Source organism: Pyxicephalus adspersus, chromosome 5 (assembly GCF_032062135.1).
Source record: "Pyxicephalus adspersus chromosome 5, UCB_Pads_2.0, whole genome shotgun sequence".
NCBI classification, from domain to species: domain Eukaryota; kingdom Metazoa; phylum Chordata; class Amphibia; order Anura; family Pyxicephalidae; genus Pyxicephalus; species Pyxicephalus adspersus.
In genome coordinates this window covers 54,469,992-54,494,653 of record NC_092862.1, presented here as the reverse complement: position 1 = coordinate 54,494,653, position 24,662 = coordinate 54,469,992, and the positions used below count along the sequence as shown (strand labels likewise).

Below are 24,662 nucleotides of genomic sequence, written 5' to 3'. Positions count from 1 at the left end.
AATTTTAGATAGGAGATAAAGCAAACAACTTTGAAACAGGATGCCCAAGTAATGAAAGCATAAATAACGGCACAGTCTGTTGCATATGCTATTAAGCTACAAAAACAAAGAAAAGGAACAAAGATAGACTTGTTCACCTTTAACCCATGAAGCTGCTTACAGTTGAAAATGTACAGCTGATCTCATATAAACATGTCATAGCCATCATTAAAATATACCTGATGATATCATTACCTGATATGCTGCTTTAGGTGGCAGGACTTCTTATAGGCACGTTGACAGTAGTAACACTTATACGGGCGATCAACTTCATGTGTGTAACTATTAATGAAATAGCTCTGAAAAAATTGACTATTCCGAGGGATAGGCTGGATAAGACCTTAAAAAGAAAAATACTGTTTTAGTATGGCAATAATAAATACATGCAAAAGATAGGTAAGCAAAAATACAATATAGTCTATGCCCGTGACTGTGTGCACACCTGGAGGAGGGGATACCAGAGGCTGGCATTGCTACTGCAATAACACAGCCTAGGTGACGTTAAAACAAAGACAAAAAGAAAGAGTGATTTGTCATTACAGAGGAAATCTTCCTAAAAAGGCATAGAGATGAAAAAAAAACAACAAAAACTCTATTTCTTTTTTGCTCTTTCCAAAACAATAGAAAATTTGTGTTCGCCCTAAATATGAGTATAAAGCAAACATGGAGACCCACAAAATGTTCTAGTCGATTCTAGCTTCTTGGTCTTGAAGGAGTTGTTAAGATGTGTGTTTGTAACGCTATCACACAACAAAATCGGCACTAAGCAATTTCAACTTTGCCATGATACTTTTGTTAAAATGTTACAGAACAGAAAATTCGCCATGCATGCTCAAACAAGCCCATCTTCTAACCAAGTCATTACACTGTCATCTGAAGATAATTGACCTGCTCAGCTCAGGGAAACAAGTGACATTGCAGTTAAACACAAAAAAGTCAGTGTAAATTGGCAGAAAATGCATGGTACACCCTCTAAAAAATAACTTTTCTACTATTTCCTTTTATTCTAACTAAAATAAATGAAAAACATGGTGGTTTGTTGGTGCAGGTACTCTTGCTTGGCTCTAACCAGAAAGTGGTTAGATTTGACATAGAAAATGCACCATAAACAACAACTTTGTTGAAATATTAAATGGAGCTTTCAGTTAAATAAAAAAAAACCCTCATTTTATCTGTGTCTGTTGCAGCAGCATCCCACGATACTGATCTTTTAAAAATATATCATGAGAATTCCACAGAAGAGGAACCTGCTGACGAATCAAGAACCGTTATGTTAGGTTGGCCGAGCCCATATTCCTCTGGATGGTGCTGCCTATTATGAATATGGATTACCTAAAGAAATTATTGAGGCAGTGGCGTGCATGCTCAATGGGCAAATAACTTTCATTGAAGGTTACTACACAGGGGCTACACAGTGAATATCTCTGGAACTGGGTGAAAAGGTAAGTTATTTCCTCTCTGGGTTCTGGGAGATTTATAAACAACAACTTAACTTAGTGAAGTTGTCCTTTCAAGTAAATTTGGTAAGGAAGGGGATTTTACAAATAAATATTTTAATTAGTTAATAAAAGAGAGTCCTTCTAAATAATTCAGCTGTGTGTCTTACTTGTGAATAGACCTGGATAACAGGTAATAAATCTAAAAGCTATTGACAGAAAAGTTTCAGCGGACTCTGTAGAAGTAATAGAGTATTACCACATACTGGCTAATAGCAGTAAATATGAATTATTCATATTTATCTAACCTAAAAAAAAGTTCCCTGAACCTAATAATAAGGTATATATAAAATACCATACATTCCTTTTTAATTAAAAGTGATGACATTTATGACATGCTTTATATAATAGTGCATTTTTTTGCTAGGGTGCACAATTACTATTTCTCATTACAGTTCTGAGCACAATTAAGTTGCTATGAAATTCCTTGGCCCAGCACAAGTTGGCAAAGAATGACAGTAAAGCATCTAAAATGTGTGGAAGAAGAAGCAGAAAGCTGGCACTGGAAAAGTATATAGAACTTTCATCATACTGGTATTCCGAGTTCGCTGTTTCTCCTAATATGCAAACATGTCCTTAAAATTTGGCAAAATAACAAAAAAATTTAACAAAATATTGAGAAAATATGCCAAAAAATTGTTTGCTTAATTTTAATCCAAAAATATTCCCATTCCCATAATTGTACATCTTCCTAAATATCATTGCTTACCCAAATCCGTAATAAGTATAGGCTCCTGCAATGGAATTTCTGCCACCGGGACATTATTCTTCCCATTACGTACTTTACCAGGCTTTCGCTGTTGACGCAACTTTCGTAGCTCACACTGCTTAAAATGTGAAGCTATGTGAGTCTTTCTGTGCCCTGAAGTACGGAATTTCTTTTCACAATGTGGGCAAGCAAATGGTCTAACACCTGAAAAGAAACAAAATCACAGTATCGTCATATTCAGAATGGCTGGGGTTTGGAGATTATTACGGCTCCACTTTGACACAGTATGGTAATGTACTTACTTTTTTTGTGCTATAATATGTTATAAGATGTAACATTTCAGAACCACCCTGCCCTGTTGCTTTTTTTTATAAAATGATGATGACAGGGTAGGACACCTTCCATTCCCTGTGTATCAGAAAATGGAATTGGGACTTTGGTTGTCCAAAATCAGAAAAGGATGGGCTGAAGCCCTTCATTCTTAAATGTAAACCTTTATCCCTAGTTACACACAGTAAAAAAAGTCCCGTTCAATTGTACCAAACACATGCTATGCAGAAGGTGTGGAGCCAAAGCAGGAACCTACCTACATATATTTTAATATCCTTATATTGTAATGACTTTATAAAAACATATCTCACCATTTCTAAAAATGTTTCCACTGTCTCTCTTCCCAGGTCCAAAAAAAAACTTATGTATTGGCATTTTTAATGGCAAATACATAAATCATATCCACTCTTTGGAAAATATCCTACCTTTCCACTCCTAATACTATCGAGGGTCACAGTGAACAACATTCTATGCATGAAAAACTTTCAGCTACTGAGTAAGGAATTCGACCAGCTTATGTCAAACCAAATTAGGTATTTGGCTTAATTTCTTCATATCCCCTTGTCTGATGGGACGACTCTGATATTCCTATTACCAGGTTAAAATGCACTGACAGCAATAAGTAAATTGTCATTGGGAAAAATCTCCGTCCAAGGGACACAGACTGCAAACCAAAAAATGAAAACCTAACCCTCGCTCTATCCAAAATATAAACAGATTTGGCTTGAGTTGGGCTTTAAAAACAGCGAAACTGTACCCTGGAGAGTAATAAAGAAAGCTTACAGCTTACTAAACCTTAGATGACCTAGAATATAGGTTCATACATTATTTTGACTAAATTATCCAAAGTGAAACTAGTCCTAAATTTTCTTTTAGAACAGACATGGTAATATAGCTGCTACTTGAGAAATAACAGTGCAGTTTTTCTCTCATTCCAGGCTCCCTGACAGACTAATAGCACACTTATAAGGCAAATTAAATCATTTATTTTCCAATATAGCAGCTGACATTGTAATTCCATCAATCCTGCCATTCTCTGGCCAAGAGCATGATTTGAGATCATGAAAATAATTGGTAGTAGTCATATTCTTCATGCATTCAATGTACACATAAGTCCTTCTTTGTATTACTTAGTGAACTGCTGTTACAAGTGTGTATGGAGGTAGATCCTCTTAGTCTAATCTAGTGGAAGATACAGAGCAGCCAACAAATCTCAGCAGTTTGCTTGCCTTCTCTGCTTTTATGCTTCCAGGTCTCCCGTCTATCTCTTGCTGGGCTTTCATCCATCTGAGAAATTACCGACGTGCATCAAATTATAATAACTCTGTTTTCCTAATAATGTAGGTGTCCTATTTAGATAATCAGATTTAAATGTTGATTTTTAGATATCAATTTCTTACACAAAGATTTAAGCTAAATGTTATTCTGTTTTAATAAATAATGCCAAATAAATTTAAAGACATATTTAAAGACAAGCCTAACAGAATCCTCAGTTTTAATCAACTAATAACATTTTTGGTGAATTAAAACAAAAGGTGAAAACTAAAGTTCCACTTTTGAAAAATTCATGATCAGGTAGATCAATATTGCAGAAAGGGACAGGCAATTTCCTTTCTACAATAGTCCCTCCTACCTGTCTGCCTGATCGCTCCAGGTACCTGGGGGGTTTAGTTCCCCTTTAAGTATATAAGCCTGCCTACTAACTGCAGCTAAAAGGTGGAACTCTTGCTGTTTGTATTATAAAATTGGTTCTTTGATGCCCAAAGTACATAAGCTTTGCTTGATTGAAGAGCACCAGGGGGTGGGGATAAACCCTCAAAAAATAACTGGGCTTTAAACTCTAATCAGGCTAATGGTGTTTTCTGCATACCATATCCTTAATTTTTCTATAGGGTAATACCAGAAATGGAAAGCAGAACTTTCTAGGTGCCTAAAAATCAAAACATTTTTTTTTATTTAAATTAATTCAAAGAGCTCATATAAAAGATTCTGAAGAGCTATGACACACCCCCTATGAGATCTATACATGACACTGCTATTTGATTCATTTTATCTTCTTGTCAAGTTGCAGATATGTAGATATTTTCTTTCAATGAGTTTCCAGATCACAGATTTACTTCATCAGTGGATAGAAGGAAGTTCATCTAAAATATCATATTAATTATTTAACGTACCATATATAAAGTCAATCGGTCTATCATTAAAATTTACATATATTTTACATATATGAAAAGCACTGTGGGTACAAGGTAAAAAAAACTTAAGACTACTTTAGCTACACACAATACAGTTTCCTCTTCCTGAACAATGAAAAAAGTACAAATTATAAATGGGCTCAATAAAAGATACAATCATATAAAGTTTACAGTGAGGGAAAGAAGTATTAAATATACTCAAATAAATAAAATATTATCATTTGTTATACCAGTTTACGAAAACTGTCCTCAACCCCACCAGCAATGTATGTTTTGTAGGTAACTATACAGCATACACTGGAACATGATACCGGTAACATGTGACAACATATATGAGGGCACCATAGCATTTGTTTGCAGAACAAAGCTCATTACACAGAATACAATGCATACTAACATGTGTTTTGGTGCATGTCCACTGATCTCTATAGAAAATTAAGTGGTTGACTTTATGGTTTACATTTATTCCAAAAACAAACTGTTGGTAGGAACCAAAGGGTAGTTTAGGCAAAAATATATGCAGATAGTTGTCTTCTGCAAAGCAAACTATTGGACAACAATAATAAGAACTGATCAGTTGTGTGTAGTTGTTTGGAATTGAAGCCATATGCTTCTTTCATCTACTGGTCAACCCATTTAGCACAGCCAAAATTCAAAATCCAAATGATTGCATTACATGTCTGAATAAAAGTTTAATAACACAGAATGAACATATAACTAGAGAATACAACTGCAACATAGTTACACTTTTCTTACTTCTGCTTGTATCTGTGGTATCTATCTGATGTATCTATATCTGTGTATGTGTTATAAAAAATGCTATTTAAATGATGAGTCATGATGATGAATTCTAGCTCATTTCTCCTAATGAACTGCAAAAAATTGAGAATCAAAAAATGTTTTTTAAACCAGTGTCTAAAAAGACCAGTATAGGGTAGTACGATTGTAATGGTGGACCTCAGGAAAACTCCAGGAGGGACAGCCGTCATAAGATGTAGAAATGCTAAGTCCACTGGAGATGTGTGGGGGGGGTGGGATGGGGGGGGGGGGGGGAGCCATCATCCGTGATGTCCCCAAAAGAATTGTGGGACCATCGTTCTTTGATATTGGTGTGCTGCCATACTAAATATCGGTATAAATTGAATCCCTGAGGAAGCGGATTTTATCTGCGAAACGTGTATTACAGCATACAGTGGATTATTACAGCATACCCATTACATGTACTAACCTGGGTGATGTGAATATTTGTAGCACTTTGTTTTTTTAATCTGTAACTGTTGCTTCTTTTTGTTATAGAGGTAGTAGATATTTTAATATGTGTTGTTTGTAGCAATATATTTTGTTTGATTAAAGCTTTTGTTTTTACACAATATACCTGATTATTAATATTTATAAACAGGATTTATATAGCGCCAACATATTACGCAGCGCTGTACATTAAATAGGATATATACGCTGCCTTAAAAGTCCCATGTACAAATATTTCTTCCTATTGTCATCCAATAGATATTCATTTTTGAATGAAGAGTTTCTTCTGTGATTTGTCAACTCAAGTTCAGTAAGTATGTATATAAAACAAAACTTCTGTCTAAGTAACACCAATCAAAATATCTAACTTCTGTCTAAGTAACACCAATCAAATTAGAACGACTTACCAGTGTGCAGGCGTATATGAACCTTTAAACTTCCAGAGGTAGAAAAGCATTTCATGCAGAAGTCACACTTAAAAGCCTTTATGCCAGTGTGTGTCTTGATGTGAGCGGTGAGTGTGCTTTTCACAGCGAAGGCCCGGAAACACTGCAGACACTTGAATGGCTTCTCATGTGTGTGAATACGAATGTGTCGTACCAAGTCGCTTGGCTTCTTAAACTCCTTTGCGCAGTATGTACACATATGCCATCGCACGCCACTTTCCTCCCTGACTGATCCTGAAACTGAGAACTTCTTGTCAGTAATTGTGGATACATTAGTTATTCATAAACTCATCACAGTGATAAGTAAACAGCTTTAGTCTGCCACAGAAAATCAGTTGCCTAAAATCATTGATTGGATTTCATCTTTTTTTTCCCCTAAATTAACCCTGTCACAAAATATGACATCTCACATCAATCAGAGCTTGCTGCAGCCCTAGATCCACCTGATCTTACCAAGTTCTGTAGTTTTCAGGTTAGTTACTTAAGGGAAATCCAGCTTTATCAATTTTTTATGATACATCAAGTTTACAACATCTTGGTTTGTGACAAGAATATTTTTTACTTAAAAATACTTCTTGTATTATTGCAGCATGTGTCTCAGTCAGTTATAGTATTACCTGGTGTGAACGTCGATTTCTTCTTAAATATTCTTTTCTCAGATTTCTCATTTTTATCTTGATCTTCTTGATCCACCCCATGCTCCTGGTCATTACATTCCATTTGCTGATGTGAAAGACATTCAATTTCCTGATCAGTTGTCTTAGCGTGACTTGTGTCACTGGGAAGCGGAGCAACTGGAATTGATGACAGTCCACTGTTTTCTAGAGCTTGCTAACATGGAAGCAACAAGAAAGAAAACTGTAAATGGTATCGAATTGGGGAGCAAAATTTGCAACACCTCCTGCTGAACTTCACTCCACAAATGTAATATTGCTGTATGCTCTAGTATTACAGCTTCTGTAATTATTAATACTACTCCAACCCCACCACCACCACCATTCAGTTTTCAAGATTTTCTAAAACTTCCTGTTTTGGCCAGGGATAAATCAAATTAAATGCACATGTAAACACAAATGCACATTTTGTTTTATTGTAGATCTCAATAGTCATTTTCCTATATTCAATATATATGCAGCAAACTTTATATTTGGAAAAGGGAAAGAAGCATGCTGAACAAAATGTATCAAATTTACAAAAAGATCAGATATAAAGATTGTCATTGGAAACAACCAAGATAAAGCTTGCTATGTTTACTTTTAAACAGATGGACAAATAGTAAATGCAGCTGTATATGTTCATGGTATTCAGACTAAACTACTCAATACCATTCATAGCCATCATTTGTCTTGCATGATACCTAATATTTTAGATTTTGTCAGCTGTGACACCTGAAATTATATATCAATATTCAGATAAAATTATGTTATAGGGGAACAATGAATTGGAAGAAAACAAGAGAAAGGTGACTGGAAATTACCTTCATTTTTGGGTTGTCAGATTTAAAATGCAAATATACCAAAAGTTATAGGAATTCACTGAGTGGGGTAGCCAGCGACATAAGGTGGATGTTAGGGTTAGAGGACATTGCAGCAGGTAAGTCACTAAGAAGTTCATGAGTAAATGGGATGTACTTTAATATCACTATCATCTGCCACTATGCTTACAGCAATTTTCGGCATCACAACTTTAAGTACAATTTCCTTTATTTGAATAAATATTGGAGAAAGAAAAATGGAGGAAAAAAGTTCTATGCCCTAGGAGGCCACAAAAAGACACAGGCTAATAGGGTATAATAAATAGAAACCTGCATATTCAGGATTCTAAACTTACATTTAATTCAGAGGAAGGCAAACACCCTCCCTTAAAAAGAATGGTCCAATTTGCTCTCACAGGGCAACAAAAATATTCCTTCCTGATCCCTTAAGGGAATTGCATATCGACTAGATCATCGTTCTGGTGTGATTACATAAAAATGAAATTAGCCATTTATGTTTATATAGGCAACATATATGCTTTTTTTTTTTTTTAAAACAATCTACTGAGCTAGAACTATTTTCAGTAAGTTCACGATATGGGCCATTAATATATTTATACACAGTGAACATATTCTCCGTAAATACCTCTTTTCAAAGGAGTATAAATTCAGTTTAGCTTATCTTTATGTATGGTTGAGCTTATCCATGCCATTTATTAGTTCAGTTGCTCCCTGCACTCTCCAGTTCTACAACATTATTTTTTTTGTGACAGGTGCCCAAAACTAAACTTCATATTCCAGATTAGGTCTTACTAATGTTCTGTGCAGGGACTTTGTTCTCATCCCATTGTGATAAGAAAACTAACAGATACTGTGCAAGCACCATAGGCAGTTTCTTTCTTTTATTTTTTTAATAGCATCCCTTATCTTAAAGTGCACATACTCACCTGTAAAATGTCCCTGTTAATTCCCACAGCAATATTTAGTGGCTGTCCTGATTGCTGAGCCTGTGAGTTTTCGACGGGTACAGGCTCAGACAACTCCAGGAGCTGCTGTATGACATCAGTTACAACTGACTGCTGTCCTTGCTGTCCAGAGGCGGAGGAACTTGCTGTGTCCGTCTGAGCTGGCACAGGGCGAAACACTACAGTCTGCTTAGGTAAAAAAAAAAAAAACTTGTTAATAAAGCCATCACTGATGTTATCAGGAAAACATGTTCATTAAAAATATAAAAAGTAAACTAGAAATCTGGACCAGTTAAATTAGTTTCTTCCATAGTAAGGCATCCAATTAAGTAAAAGGATATTAAGAAAAGGACAAAGAAAGGGCTAAATTAAGCCCTTAAGACAAACGTGTGGAAACTGAGCAAAGGCAATAACAACTCGGCTTGCTAGTTCGGCCCATTTCCTTTTAGTGTTAACTTTATCTGATCTCCATTTGATTTTTTAGCCTTTTATGTCTTTCAAATTACATTTAATCCCTTTTGTCAGGCTGTGGGTAGACCATTCCATGTGCCCACTGACTGTGTTAGGAAGAAGTAATTTATTTCCAGTTACCATCACTCTATTTGGCTTAACCACATAATCCAAGAAAAATGCAAAAAAAAATCAACACCAAACATAAAATAGAAATATAGTGCAGGAAATGAAATACATTTTAATTGACAAAGCACTGCTTCCATTAATTAAAAACAAATAGAACAAGTTGGGCCATTGTACAATTTTTTAGAACACAATTTTATTCTGTTTATCTACCTCAAAGGGTTAAATGTATGTAGCTGTGTGTTGAACATGAATCAAATACCAAAAAAAAAAAAAATATATAGAAAATGTACATTTGTTAACTTTTTGGGGGAAGGTCCATTTTATTTTATGTTGTTCTTTTTGTTTTGTTTTTTGAGTGCAAACTGTCTTAATGGCACAGGCAAATGTGTTGCTTTGTTTGCAGTAGGTCAATGCATGCTCCTGCGGTAAAGTGTGCTTTGAAGCACCACACTGTTATCCACCGCCCTCCCAATTTTCTGAGCTTACAATAAATTAGGAACAACCCATTTTTTTTTTTTTTTTTTTGCTGATGCTAATGCTCCAGCCCTCCTACTTTTCTGCACCGGCCACCATAGACTAGCCCCTAAACTGGCTAAGAGAGAAGGGAGAACTCTACTAATACACCATCCATCATTTGTTAGTTGGAAGATTTTGGTCTTACTGTTGCACAATCATTCCTGCCATCAGAAATTGAGGAAAAGAGTGCTTTGACTAAGGAAGAATTGGATGTTTCTGCCACACAGCAGTCTACAGACAGCAGGCAGGGCAAAACTTTAGAAAGAGATGTTACAGCTGATGATGTTTATTGTCCCATTGGCTTCAGTGATAAAAAGGGGATGGATAATTAGTTGACAGATGGCACCCTAGGACAATCTCCATAAAAGCAGTAATGATAGAAGCAAGAGAAGGGTTAGCAAAAAGGAAGCACTTTAGACAAAGACAGCTTACAAAGGACTAAAGGAAATAGCTTTCCACCTAAAGTGAAAACAAACTCTTTAACGGGTGATGCGCTTCTGCCATAATCATCCCGCATGCGCAGCATACTTGCAGATTTTGACACATATTTACCCTGTGTCATCCTGCAGTCCCGCTGAATCCTAAGGAGCCGCCATTTTCACTGCATGCAGGTGTGCGTTGACAGAGCTGAGCTTTAAACTACATACCTAATGTGTGCCTTGTAGTTTAGAGTAGCATTTAGCATTTAGCCAACCGGTGGTAACCAAGAAAATTTTGGTGGTCCGTAGCTCTGACTGGTGCACCCCTCAGAGGGGTCAGGAGAAGGACCCCACTAGGGGGGTGTACCAGTCAGAGCCACAGACCATGTTCCCTTATGAATCGCAGGCTCAGGGTGGAGGGCGGGTTGTGTATCTGAGAGTGGGCAGGTTCTGGCATCATGACGCCACTCTGGGGGAAGTTTCTTCCCCTTTGAGTGACATACCTTTTGAGTGACATATGGCTTCCTGTGCATGAACAGTCTGGAGTTTGTAAATTTAATCCGTTTTGGTCCGTGAGGTCCAAAAGGTTGGTAACCACTGGATTAGAGATTTAACAAAAAGGCCACCATAAGCCAGGGAGGTAATTTTTTTGTTTTTTCAGTTTAAGTCCATTTTAAAACATTTGATGGCAGTGCCACACAGCAACTGTTGTTAGGGTGCGGTGAGGTTATTGAGGACAACACAAACACAGTGTGGCAATAAGGGACTTATAATAACCAATTTGTGGAAAATGGGCTCCCCTATGCTTTGTTACCTATGTGGCACAGACAGAAGGTTTATTCCTTTTCTATTCTGTCTAAAATAAACCAAAAACTATTGCCTTTACATCCACTTTAAGTCAGTTCATGCACTCTAAAAGGGCCCTTAATGTCAACAAAACCACAAGTATGTTTCCCACCTTGCCCTATTGACATTTCACACACTGCAGTCTCCATGAAGCTTTTACAGCAGTCTCTATGCTGAAATTTGTTCTTCTGTCAGTAAGACACCACAAAGGCACTTTTAGCAGTGGTCCCAGCATGCGGTGTCGGAGTGGCATCACTCTATTTCCTTGGCAACATAGCAGAACATAAAAATACATTTACATCTCTGCATTGTAGTGCACTGAGGGAGGTTTGCTTTTCTTCTATACACTCGCTGCATACGTAGTGGCATTTAGAATTTGGCATTAAGGAGTTCTTAAGGGTATTAATTACCTTAATTCTGAAGACATTTACAGACCAATGTTAAACATTCCCTAATGCCATACTATAACAGACTATTAAAAAGGGAGTGGATGGTGCAATTACAAAGGGATGTGAGGAAAATGTGATAAAGGGCTATTTAATCTCTTTTGCATGATTGCAAGTGCATTTAAAGGCTTAAACAAAGAAGACAGTAAGCTGGAGATTGATTGTACTTGTAATAGCAGTAAAAGTTTAATAAGCACGGAAATTCATTTTCAGACCTCATAAAATGCAAAGCCTTTGATTCATGAAATGTCTACAAGTGGCCTGCAGGTCATAAAAATGAAAACGTGGTACGAGTTGGACAACCATAACTTTTTGAAGCAGCATACTTACATTTTTCCATTTGTCATCAGGGGACTGCTGTAGAAGGTTTGCATCAGGAATTGCTGGTGGCTGCGATGAATCCTTCAAAAGAACAAAATAAATGTTTTCAATATTTTGTTCAATACTTAAAGCAAACCCCTGGACAATTTAAATGCTGCTCCTCTGTGCCACATTGATATGATCTAGCTCAATTTAGCTATACAGGGCAATGATCTTCATGTTTAAAAGCAAAATAAAAATGCCACAGGCTTTCCCCAACAATCAGTTCAGTGATAGGTTGTATTGAAATTTGTAGACAATTACTATTATTCCCCTTGAGATCTCCTTATAACAATAATGTCTTGTCCTTTTTTTTCCAAAGCCATAAAATGAATGTCTAGATGAGTGTATAATTTAATTACATATACCTTGCCTGTCCAAAAAAAAGTCACACACTCTAAAATTTAGTTGGATCATAACATTGCTCAACCTAGACCTAAAAAACGTCAGATCATTACACTGCCCCCAGGACTTTTCCTTTTTTTCTGGACAGGTTTGTGTGAATTTGTGTTTTCTTCCTATAGATCTTTCCCAGTCTGTCTCTAAAATACTTGGATAGCTTTTAGATAAATGTGAATCCGTTCATTTATTTGGTAACAGATGACTAGAAACAACCATCTATTTACCATGTTCGCGTGGTTTGGTGTTTCTGTTGCGGCTGGTGTAGTCTGTGATCCCAGTACATGCATCTTGCTGATGTGGGTATTAAGACTGCCAAGGCTTTTAAAAACACAGCTACAATCTGTGCAGTTATATGTAACACCATTCTTCACCTGCAAGGACGAAAATTAGATATTAAGCCAATGGGTAACTGCGGTAATCCAAAAGCTTACATAAACTTTACTTGGGGGAAGGGGAGTGAAAAATAGAAAAGGGATTGGTAGGGAAAATAGAGAGAGAGAGACAGGCAGATAGATAGGATAGAATAGGATAGATAGAATAGGATAGAGGAACAATTTAGAGAGCGAGAGATAGAAGAGAAGAGAGTAAAGCTGCGTACACACTTCCAATTTTTGTCGTTGGAAAGGATCTTTCACGATCCTTTCCAACGACAAGGGAGTGCACGATGCATGAACGGTGCTGTACATACAGCACCATTCATGCTCTATGGAGAGGAGAGGGGGAGAGCGACGGAGCGGCACCCTGCTGCGCGCTCTCCCCATCCCTTTCATTAGGATCGGCTGTCGTCCATCGTCCGTGGATCCGGCAGGTCAGTCGTCCGGACGATGGACGACACCGACTGTACACACGGCAGATTTTCGCCCGATAATTGGCCGATGCCGATTATCGGGCGATAAAAATCTGACGTGTGTACGTAGCTTAAGACAGAAAGAAAGTAGGAAAAGATAAGAGTTTAATGGAAAGAGAGAAGAGAGAAGACAGCCAGATAGAAAGGAAGAGGGGACAGGTAAAATAGTAAAAGATAGGAGAGAGTCAGATAGAAAGAGAAGAAGATACATAGGGCCTGATTTATTAAAGCTCTCCGCTAGAGAGGATACATTTTCACCATTGAAACTGGGTAATTCACTAAACTTCAAATGAATCTGATCCAGGATTCAAAACATTTGCTAGCAAATAGCAAATGACTTTGAAGAAATCCATTCCAGGTTTGCTGGATCAACCAGCTTCACTAATGAGTGTATCCTCTCCAGCCTTGGAAAGCTTTAATAAATCAGGCCCATAGAGAGATTGTAGGAGGAGAGAATGAAACAGAGGTACCATAAGAGAAAGTCATGAGGGGCATATGCAGGGTCACTGTTGAAAAAAAGAGACATTTTTATTAGGAAGGGACAGAAGGGAACAAAGACAAATGAAAGTAGAAAGAATTCAAGAATTAGAAACATACAAAAGCCTTTTGAAAAAGGATGGTCCATAGATGTTGTCTGATCTGAAAACACTATCTATGTCAAGGTATTCTACCCTAACAAGAGCTTGGAAGTTTAGGGTGTACTTAAAAATTCTAGAGAAATAATTTTGAAGACTTGCAACCTGCTTGTGATCTCCAGAAGCTTAGAAGATCCCTGGACTGCAAGAAAAACTATTCATATTAATCCTTTCAATAATGTTGCATTTCATTATTCAAGCTAGTGGTATGCTAAACTTTTCTGAATTTGAACACATGACAATCAATCTACAAAACTACTAAAAGATTTCAGTGTTTAGTTGTGTTATTAAAATAATATTATTTACATTTCACAGCTGGCCTAAAAATCCCATGAGGAAAATCATTTATACCATGTAAATATTTGGGAACAACTAAATATTAGTGCTGAACGGCACCAGAAGCTTGCATGACCATCCTTCCAAAGTGTGATCTACTACAAATGCCATTAGCCGTAAACAAATATATACTGAAAGAACTAAAACGGAAATTTTTCATTGCAAACATTTATCTTACAGTACATATATAGCTCTGAAATCATGCAGTCCTCCATATTACATAAACAGAGCCAGGTTACATACTGCATCTCTGCGCTCTCACTGCTAATATAATCCACACTAAATATTGTGGTGTCTATTCATTTAGGGCTTATCCATCAGGCATTTTAAAAAATTACCTTCTGTGTGCTCAGAGCAAATAAAAATGCCTTTGTGCTTAGAGCAAGTATCACAATTTCACAATTGTGGGTGCTCTTCAGTTTACACAAAACGGACGGCATTGTCATTGAACAATTCACATTATGAAATCCAGCATTCTGCAAAGATTCCTTTCTATAAGCTTACTTGAATCACAATGAGAGCCACATCAGCACTGACCTATGGTGTTACATAAAGACAACATGAAAGAAGCCTAAATGCTTATTAAACTTGATGGTTGGTTTGTGGTTATCACCTACTTTGAAAAGTGTTTAAACACCTGAAAAGTGTGAGTAGTTTCCTAGCACTGCAGTTACTTTTGTTAAAAAGGCAATTCCCATTAAAGTCTGTGGCCACCAAGTTGGTACATGGTGTGATCACCAAAATTGATGTATGTTATGGGACTTGTAGAACCAGTAGAGCCACGCCTTTTTTTCTGTATATCAACGTTAAAGAACAATTATACTTACAAATATTACAATACATTGCATTCAATTCATTAGGCATGATTTGAATACAATGTGTTACAATGTTTATGTGCAATTGTTATTGACACTCTGTATTCATTGCAAATCAAACAAACACAGTACCACCTAGTGGACAAAATGAAAATGGCATCTGCCAATAAACCAATGTATTTTTACAGAAAACCCACAAAGCTAAGGAAACCACAATGACCACCAAAAAACAATTTCAACAGCTTTTTATTATTCTGGTCATAATAGGAGGGATTTTATGTGATTCTTATTTTCCTCATTAGAGGAAATCGCTTTTAAACTTCCAGATTGTTCGTGTAAACAAGCCCTAACAAACTGAATTCAACAGGAAAAGTGTGTCTTTGTTGAAAGTTGTGTAAATCTTGCATAAAGAATTTGTTTATAGAGCTCTTAGGGGTCCATTTACAAAGCAGTAAATCTGACATACACTGAAACATGGTGGAGAATCTTCCAGAGCTATGTGTTTCAATGGCAGCTTCCCCACTGGGGAATGTTTTATTGAATGTCAAATTCCCAGTCCTATAAATAGTGTGTTTGAAAAGGGTAAACATGCTGTTTTCAAAAGCATTACAGATGTACCCACCCTGAAGCCTAAGGCTCAGAAACACTGCTATTTAAACTTTGATGTGAGAATAAATAAGATGCACCTGCAAATGCAATGAACTTCAGGGACATCCTTTCTTCTTTAGCATGCAATGCTTAGAATGTGGATGTTCCAGTATCTGGGGAGCCCTGCTGATTACTGCATGTTGGCACACGATAGATATATATATATATATATATATATATATATATATATATATATATATATATATATATATCATGACGCAATATTTGCAACTAAAACAACTGAAATTAGCAATTACACCTTTGGGGCAATTGGGTCAGGTTTGCACATCACTTTGGACTCCTTTCAGGACATTTTGTAGAATAATTTTCTACTGTGTCTTTTAACCAATAAAAAGCTTTTATTGGTTGAGATTTTGTTTTGGTGCTAAAACACTGTGCTGTGTCTTATGTTTTGTATGCTTTTAAACAGCTTCAATAGGCTTGAATGGGAATACAATATAGGTCATATTAGATGCCAATAGTCTAGCAATCACTTCAGCATGTTCCTATATTTTACAACACAACCTATTTAATCACCGTATCTATTAGCAGCTATTCACAATGTACAGATTGTTTGAAAAGTCTGACATTGCATTTAATCAGTGTATTCTGTCTTAATGTGTGGTGTAAGGATATGAGTTAACAACAAAAACAACTGAGATCTACTGGGCTGGATAGCTGTATCTGTTCCACAAAGAAGGACAGCTGAATGACTAATGCTTTGCAATTCAGTCCTCATTATTCCTATCATTTCCTGCTGACACTTTCAGCAGAGCGCAGTGTGAAGGTAGACAGTAACTGGATGTGCTTGCATTTACCTCTGAATGAACTCGTTGTATGTGTGACTGCAGATTGCCTTTTTGAGAAAAGGCTGCTGGACAAAAAGAACAGGCATGAGGCTTTTCCCCTGTGTGCTTCACCATATGCGTGGCCAATGCCCCCTTTTGGTTAAAAGCTTTTCCACATAGATTACACTTAAAGGGTCTTTCACCTGTAATAACAAACCAGAACAGTAAATGTTAGCAGATGAATAAATGAAACTTTAAAAAAGAAAAAAAAAGAAAAATAACCAATGTTGATTTCAAACCATGCAGGTTTACATTGAGAACAGATGCCCAGAAACACACAACCGGAAAACAGAGGCTACATACACCATGAATGAAAACATCAAATCTGACAGATCAAGGGAATAAAAGTGATTGTTGTGTTACAGTGGCATCTGCCAAGGAGTGGGATATATTAGGAAGCATGTGAACAGTAAGATATTGAAGGTGATGTGTTGTAAACAGGAAAATTGTCAAGTGTAAGGACCTGAGTGACTGAGTGATCAGAGCATTTCCAAAATGGCAGGCCTTGTGGGGTTTCTGGTATGCAGTGGTTAGTAGTTAAAGAGGTCCAACAAAGGGCAACTTGTTTAAAGATCATGGGTGCCCAAGGCTCAATATATGGCATAAACTGATGAAAAATGTAATGTTGGCCATGAGAAAAAGCAGTGCATCACAATATGCTTAGTATGGGAAGAATATAGCCACAGATGATTCATGAGTACCCATGGTGACCTCTGTCCACTGCTGAAAGCACCTATAAAAGGGCAAACGAGCACCAAAACTGGACCATGGAGCAAAAGAAAAAGGTGGCTGGGCCTGATGAATCATATTTTATTTTAGTGCCCATCGCATTTGTTGCCTGGGGAAGAGAAGGTAGCAGGATGTACTATGGGCAGAATGCAGGCCTGTGGAGGCAGAGCTGTTATGAAAGCACAAAACAAACCTACACAATATTAGGAAAATCATTTAAGTTTTTGGCTAAGCAGTGCAAATGGCCAACACTACATATATATTTGTATGTCTGCAAATAATACACAGAAAATTATTTATCAGACCTAACATGTATATAAGGTGTATATATATTTATATATATATATATATACACTTTTTCTTCTTTTTTTAAAGACCTGGTGACCATTGACAAAAGTAAGTGGAAATGTTAAATTATAGAATAGCCGGGAAAGCATGAGGTGAAGGAACCCATCAAATGTTCTGACAACAACTGGCTAGATCAGAAATCCCTTCCCTCACAGACACAGACAGCACAAGATAACCAGGTGCTTTCCAACTTTATCCAAAACTAGAAAAAAATTTGTACAGATATGCGGTTACACTTACTGACTTACAATAAGGAAAACTTTATTACATGTATACTAAAACAATATCTAGGGTTCATTAACATTTTTATATGTTTTTGACATATGGATTGATCATTTAATTCAATTTTAAATGCATCTAATTACATAAGCGTATGTGTGAGATGTGCAGTGTAGCACATAACATGCAATGTTAAGTTCATCACAACACATGGTAAAACATTAGGCAACACGTGTTTTGATGCATTTCCATAGATTCCATAAAAAAAATGAAAAGATGCTCTAAACGGTTCTAAACGGAGGTTCCATTTAGGCTTGAAAATACCCATGTTATTTCTTGAACTGAACTCCAGCTTTACGTGTAATCTTGCATAATTGTACAGAATTTTCTCCTGTACTGAACCGCCTATTCTAACTTCTACTAGGTCTATAATAAGGTAAATAATTAAAACTGAAAGCTTCTATTCAAAAGGTTCATTAGCATGCTAAAGAATTAGGAAGGGAGAAGCCATAAAGGCTAATTATAAGGCGAATATATTTTAGTTTTAAATTATTGACTGAAATAACCATGAAGTAAAAATCGTTATTTTGATGTGAATGTGCTGTTAAATATTACCTTCTTCCTTTCAAAGGGTGGAAAAAAATCAGGGCTGGACACTGAAAAATGCAGCCTCTGTGTTTAAAACTATAACTGCACCTTACTGTGAAAAAAAATTTAATTAAATTTAAAAACAAAACGTGTTCATCCTACTCCTAAACCAGTACTGAAATACCCAGTTTGTGACAGAAGCCCAGGGGCCCATAATTAGTTATATGCAGCTCAGAATTCAATTTCATACTATAGCCATGCAATCAGATATCTTGGAACTTCTCGGTTTCCTTTCCATTCCTTTTATATTTTAATATGAGATAAAAGGTTTCTGAAATAAAAACTTTGCACAGAATATTGAACATCCTTTTCAGTTGGGTGCCATGGTTATATTTTGTACAGATGAATAAAACACAAAATTTAAACTATAAAAATGTCTAGCAAGAAAATGATCTAATCTATCATAGGATGTATTATAAATCACAGGAAATCTAACCTTTAGGCAATGACTGGTTTAGTTCTGGAGAAAAAGCCTTTGATGTGCACACATCAGGCGTGTATAGTAATTCAGGACTTGCAGTGCTGAATGATCCTTAAACTGGGGAAGACAGTCAATGCATCATTTGTTCTACAAATCTTATACTAATGCCGTTGGAGCAAAATGTGAGATGACATTGCTGACTTCTCTTTGTGGGTAACAAGCTCTAAGGCTACGATCCTTACCCTGGATTGTCTATTTAGTGATCCATTGTCCCAGAATAAGCATGTAACCAATACAATCCATGACCTCTGAACCCATGGCTTTGTATACTTATTCTTGATCAATAAATCATTAGGGAGTAAAGTATTGCAGAACTGCAGCACTGGAGCCTGCATACTTGAAAACATGTCAACAATAGCAGCTACCACATTTCAAGTTCCTATTGAACTGGCATTTAAAAGGTTTGTGAACTTTTTTTTTTAACAACTTGGATAGTCTCTCATTAATGTTACCTTACAATCCCTATTTTTATTTCACCTGTGACTTTCTAAATCTGCAAAGAAAAAAATTACTTTCTTACACATACACCTATATACAAACATATATATATGTATACAGTATCTTTTGTGCTTTTACCAACAGTCCATACAAACATTGCAGCTAAATTACAAGCATATTATCCAAAAGAAACTTCATTTCGTATGTCTAATAGTAAGGAAATGCTAAGGCTGCTCAATTTTTCATGTATAGCCCTGAAGAAATGATCAGTAACTGTCATCTGAAACAATCATTAGTGATCATTTTTGGCTACAGTACAGATGAAACTTATACAAACATTCATCTTGGGTGAGGATAGTCAAGCAACCAGAAGCTTTAGACTGCTATGCTGATAGTATGTGATAACAAGTAAATCTTAGATCAATATCTATTTAACATAGTAAGGCTTAATTCAATATCTTAAGAACATGGTAAGGTTTAGGCTACGTACACACGTCAGGGGACTCTCGCCCAATATGAACGGTCATGTTCAGCTAATATATGACTTGCGTACAGTGGTCACTCAACAATGTCATGGATCCATTAAGACAGATCCTTGAATGAGCAGGGAACAACCGCTATACAAGTCAATGAAGGAGAGTTCAGCAGGGTGCCACTCACTTGTTTCCCAATCTCCCTCTCTAAATAGAACACAAGAGGTGCTGTGTGTACCTCACTCGTTTGTTTATCTGTCACCTTTTGTGAAAAGAAAAATTGCATGTGTGTACACAGAAGTTAAAATCTTAGGAACATAGCAAAGCTGGTGGTAATATATTGGGAGCATGGGAGGGATTAAGTCAATTTTTAAAGAACATAGTAATGTTGCATTAACTTCTGAAGAATACAGTAAGGTTTGGGTCAAATCTAAGGAATATAGTAAGACTTGTGTGAATATCTAGAAAATATAGTAAGGCTTGAGCCAACATTTAAAGAACATGGTAAGGCTGTTAAAATCTAAAGAACATAGCAATACTTATATTAATATACTGGGTGCATAGTAAGACTTGGGGCAATTGGCCTGATTTATTAAACCTCTCCAAAGCTGGAGAGGATACACTTTCATCAGTGAACCTCGGTGATCCAGCAAACCTGGAATGGATTTCTGGATTTGTGATGGAATGTGTGGAAGTGTTTTGAACCCTGGTTTGATGGATCACCCAGCTTTACTGATGAACGTGTATCCTCTCCAGCCTTGGGGAGCTTTAATAAATCAGGCCTATTATCTATATCTTGGGAGCATGGTAAGGCTTGTATCAGTATTTGAAGAACAAAGAACAAAGAAGAGATTAAGGCTTAAGTCAGTATAGAAAATGGCAAGCTTGTGTCAGTATCCAGAGAACATAGTACAGAATATGACAGGAAATGCATCAATATTAACAAAACAGGTAAGAACCTTACTTACTTATTTTTTATTATTTTTTATATATATATATATATATATATATATATATATATATATATATAAAACCTATACTATATATAACTAACCTTGAAATCGTAAAATGTATTTACTGGCAGAATCAGTAGGTGACAATACCAGAAAAAAGCCCAATAAACAAAACTAATGCAACCACTAGGTCTAAGGACCTTAGTTTGTGAGTTTAGGTATGCTTTAAATAAAACTATGCATTTTGGAAATTTGATTTATCAGATAATCCTCTGAAAATATAAAGTTTGTCTAAACACTTCCACATCCTTCTCAGTCCTTGTACCCATATAAACAAAATGTCATTAGATACATATAATTGCTGTTATACAAGGTTACAGTGACTCCAGTGAAATAAATGACGCCACAGTATAATTAAGATTTGTGTATAGAATTGGCTTAACACAAGAAGAATATTGAGAACATTTGCCAGGGTGTATACTTCTTTGCCATTTGTGCTGTGATCATTAGCAGAAAAAGTAACTATCCGAAAGAGCCATTAGCAAGTTTAAAGTCAGAGAAATTCTGCAACTCATAATTAGAATGCTGACATGAAATTGTCATTTATTTTATGAGACACAAAACATGACAATACTGAATTCTAAATATGGAAATGTTAGATATTGTTCTGAATCTATTTCATATACAGCAGCCAAATCGCAAGTAAAAAAGGTTATAAACATTTAGCATAGCTGTAAAGTTTTACTTAACTCTTCTGATACGTAGGATAAAGCATACCATTTGCTACATTCACTGCATTATATTTATACCAAGAAGAAATTCCAAAGAATATCAAAAAAATAAATAAAGGCTACTAACAACTTAAACATTGCATCTCTGGGCAAATAACCACCCCTACTGCCAGCAATCCCTGGGGTGGGAAGGAAGGGTGGAAGGCGGTACATATTTGCTGGAAAATCAGCCTGTGCACCAAAGAAAGTCATTCAAATAAAATAACAATTATTAAAACTAAACAATATAAAACTAATAAAACTAAATAATAAAATAATTTGTTTTTCTTCATTCATATGGCCTATTAAAAATCAGGAATTTAACAGCTCAGTTGGTAATACCAAGACCCGATAATCTAGATACACATAATAATGGGACTGATTAACAAAAGCTCTGCAAGGCTGGAGAGGATACAATTTTTAAAATCTTCAATAAATGCTCAAACACGAACTTGCAGACATCAGCAAAAGTAACATTCTTACATTATTTAGATGAATGAATATCCTGTTATGTAATGCACGAGCAGGCAAGTTTTCCTTATAATATTATATCCTAACATTATATATTAAAAAAGTATGTGCTGTACTTCTGTGAAACTACTGCTAAAACTAGAGGAAGGAAAGCGAGACTTTAAAGACAAAAATGTTTGGTTAGTTAAGGGTGCCCTCTAGTGTCTTTAGCTGTATTTGCACTATACAATTTCACAAATTTAGAAGGTACAGTTTAATTTACCGTAATTTAAAATATTGAGCGGCAAGTTTAATTAGGTCAAAGATTTACTTTGGGCTTAACATTTTCTGCACAATATTATTTTATCACTCTGTTAGCACAGATTTAGGAGTAAGATGGATGTTAAGAGGCTAAAGCGAAAAGTTAAAAACCTTTGCTTTGGCATGGTATTTACATTGCATCAACCAAACCAATTTTTACATTTCAACTGTGATTATTATTTTTATCCTTTACTGTTAAAATCAGGAAATATGTGTTTCTTAAAATAAACAGGGCAATTACGACACATACATTTTTTTTTTGCTAGTTTGACCACTGTCAAAAAAATCAACTAGAACAACACTTAATAATAAGTCTAAGATGCAAAGCATGGCAATGGTATTCACGCATTGGAAAGTTTTTTTCATCCATTCTTTTATAAAAAAAAAAAAAAAAAATTCTACAAAATAAAGAAGAGAAAAAAGAAAAGGGAATGTGTAAAAAAAAAACTTTAAAGAAAGCTAAAAATTAAAGGGTTAGTTAAGGTTCGAAAGGAGTTAAATGGAAAGACTTTTTTCATTAGCTTTAGCTGACATAATGAACCTGATTCAATAGGCTCTACAAGACTGGAGAGGATAGACTATCATGGGAGAACTTGTGTATTTCAGCAAACCTGGAATGGATTATTTAAAAATCATTTACCACTAGATGGTAAATGTTTTCAGTCCTGGACCAGATCCATTCCAGCTTTTCTGGATCACCCACGTTCTCCCATGATAGTCTATCCTCTCCAGTCTTAGAGAGCTTTATTAAATCAGTATTTAGATATAAAAACACTTGAATTTGCACACAAAAGACTACATTGGTACAAAAGTACACTGGTACAGTGTATTTCTTCTTCAAGGGACAAACAATTTCTGTAACCTCATCGAACAGATTTAATGCAGAAGGAATAAAGACTTATGGGGTAAAGATAAAATACTTTTTTTTGAGTATATTTTGTATGCCTATGGTCACCAAGTCACCTAAAGGTGCAAACATCAATTAGGGTATGCCACATAACCCTATTTCAATGTTTTTTTAAAGACAAACAAGGTCTTTCTATTAAAGAGATACGAGATAACAAAAATACAAATATTATGAAGTAAAAATAGTTATTGTACATTATGGGTTTTGAATTGAACATTATGTAGACTGCTCGATTCAGCTATTTTATTCCCCTCCATAATTCCACATTTTTTGATTTTTCTGCAGTTGTGTCTGGTGTAATAATCAGGTCCAACTCTCATCTTTGAATTCTGCAGTTTGATTAACATTGCCTCCTAAACCAAAGTCTCTTTCCACTGTCTTGTCCTACTGCCTCTTTTTCCTGAACAAAAGAACATCCAACTGAACACCCGTCCAATCCAATCCCACAACTTGCTCCCAGGCCTCCCCACACAAGACCCAAATGTCCTCCTGGTTGTCAAACTACCTTCTAAACTATCCTTATCAGTGTTAACCTTAACTCCTCATCCTTCTTTTTCTTCTGTTCAGCATCTTTCCCCAGCCTTCTCAACAATCAGATACAGCTGAATCCTCAGCAACTCACTTACTTCCACCATTTCTTGTACTTAAGACAGAACTTACCTATTAACTACACTCACTTCCCGTAATCTTTGCCTACATTGACTTTATACACAGATTTGGAGTGGGCCCTTAGGCCAAATCTCTCTGTCGATTCCCAATTCAACTGTGACAGCAAGCATCCCCTGTTGGCACATACTGTAGAACCCTCAGTTCTCCATCCATTGATTTGCCACAAACCTGTGGGAAACCTAAACACCTGGATATGGAACAAATATGGGCGCTTCCTTCTCCATAATGCAGGGCATAGTGCCTGAAAAAAAAGCATGGTCATATAGATGTGGGGGGAGGGATTCCCATCATTTTTATATACCAACTTTGTATACTGTATTTGGGGGCTGTGGTCGTAGACAAGGGTGGTAAGTAAAATACTGAACGAACCATGGGGCACAAGAAGGTATGTCATTGTCATTTTGAACTGTATACTTGGTTTATAATAAACATTACCTATGAATTAAAGTTCTTTATCATAGCCAATGGTCTTGGTTGATAACTTGTCTGTCATAAAACCTGCACCATTGCAACTGATTGCACCATTACACTGATTGCCTATTTACACACATACCCTGTTTCCCCTATGATAAGGCACTGTCTTATATTTTTTGAAATGCCAAAATATGCCCTAGGTCTTATTTTCAGGGGGATGTCTTATTTTTCCATGAAGAAGAC

The 24,662-nt window shown here is 36.1% G+C and overlaps 1 protein-coding gene across 6 annotated transcripts in view; it reads right to left on the bottom strand.

Annotated features, from left to right (window-relative positions):
- ZNF236 (zinc finger protein 236) overlaps nucleotides 1–24,662 on the bottom strand; it is an 81,310-nt gene that overhangs the window by 42,348 nt on the left and 14,300 nt on the right. For 5 of the 6 annotated variants that reach the window (XM_072411535.1, XM_072411534.1, XM_072411531.1 and 2 more), the window contains 8 exons: nucleotides 16,570–16,742; nucleotides 12,695–12,841; nucleotides 12,039–12,110; nucleotides 8,885–9,091; nucleotides 7,081–7,294; nucleotides 6,425–6,703; nucleotides 2,245–2,448; nucleotides 235–379 (listed from right to left, as the gene is read on the bottom strand). In XM_072411535.1, coding sequence (XP_072267636.1) covers nucleotides 235–379; nucleotides 2,245–2,448; nucleotides 6,425–6,703; nucleotides 7,081–7,294; nucleotides 8,885–9,091; nucleotides 12,039–12,110; nucleotides 12,695–12,841; nucleotides 16,570–16,742 — 1,441 coding nt within the window. The remainder of the gene's footprint in view (nucleotides 1–234; nucleotides 380–2,244; nucleotides 2,449–6,424; nucleotides 6,704–7,080; nucleotides 7,295–8,884; nucleotides 9,092–12,038; nucleotides 12,111–12,694; nucleotides 12,842–16,569; nucleotides 16,743–24,662) is intronic. The other variant, XM_072411532.1, reaches the window with a different exon arrangement.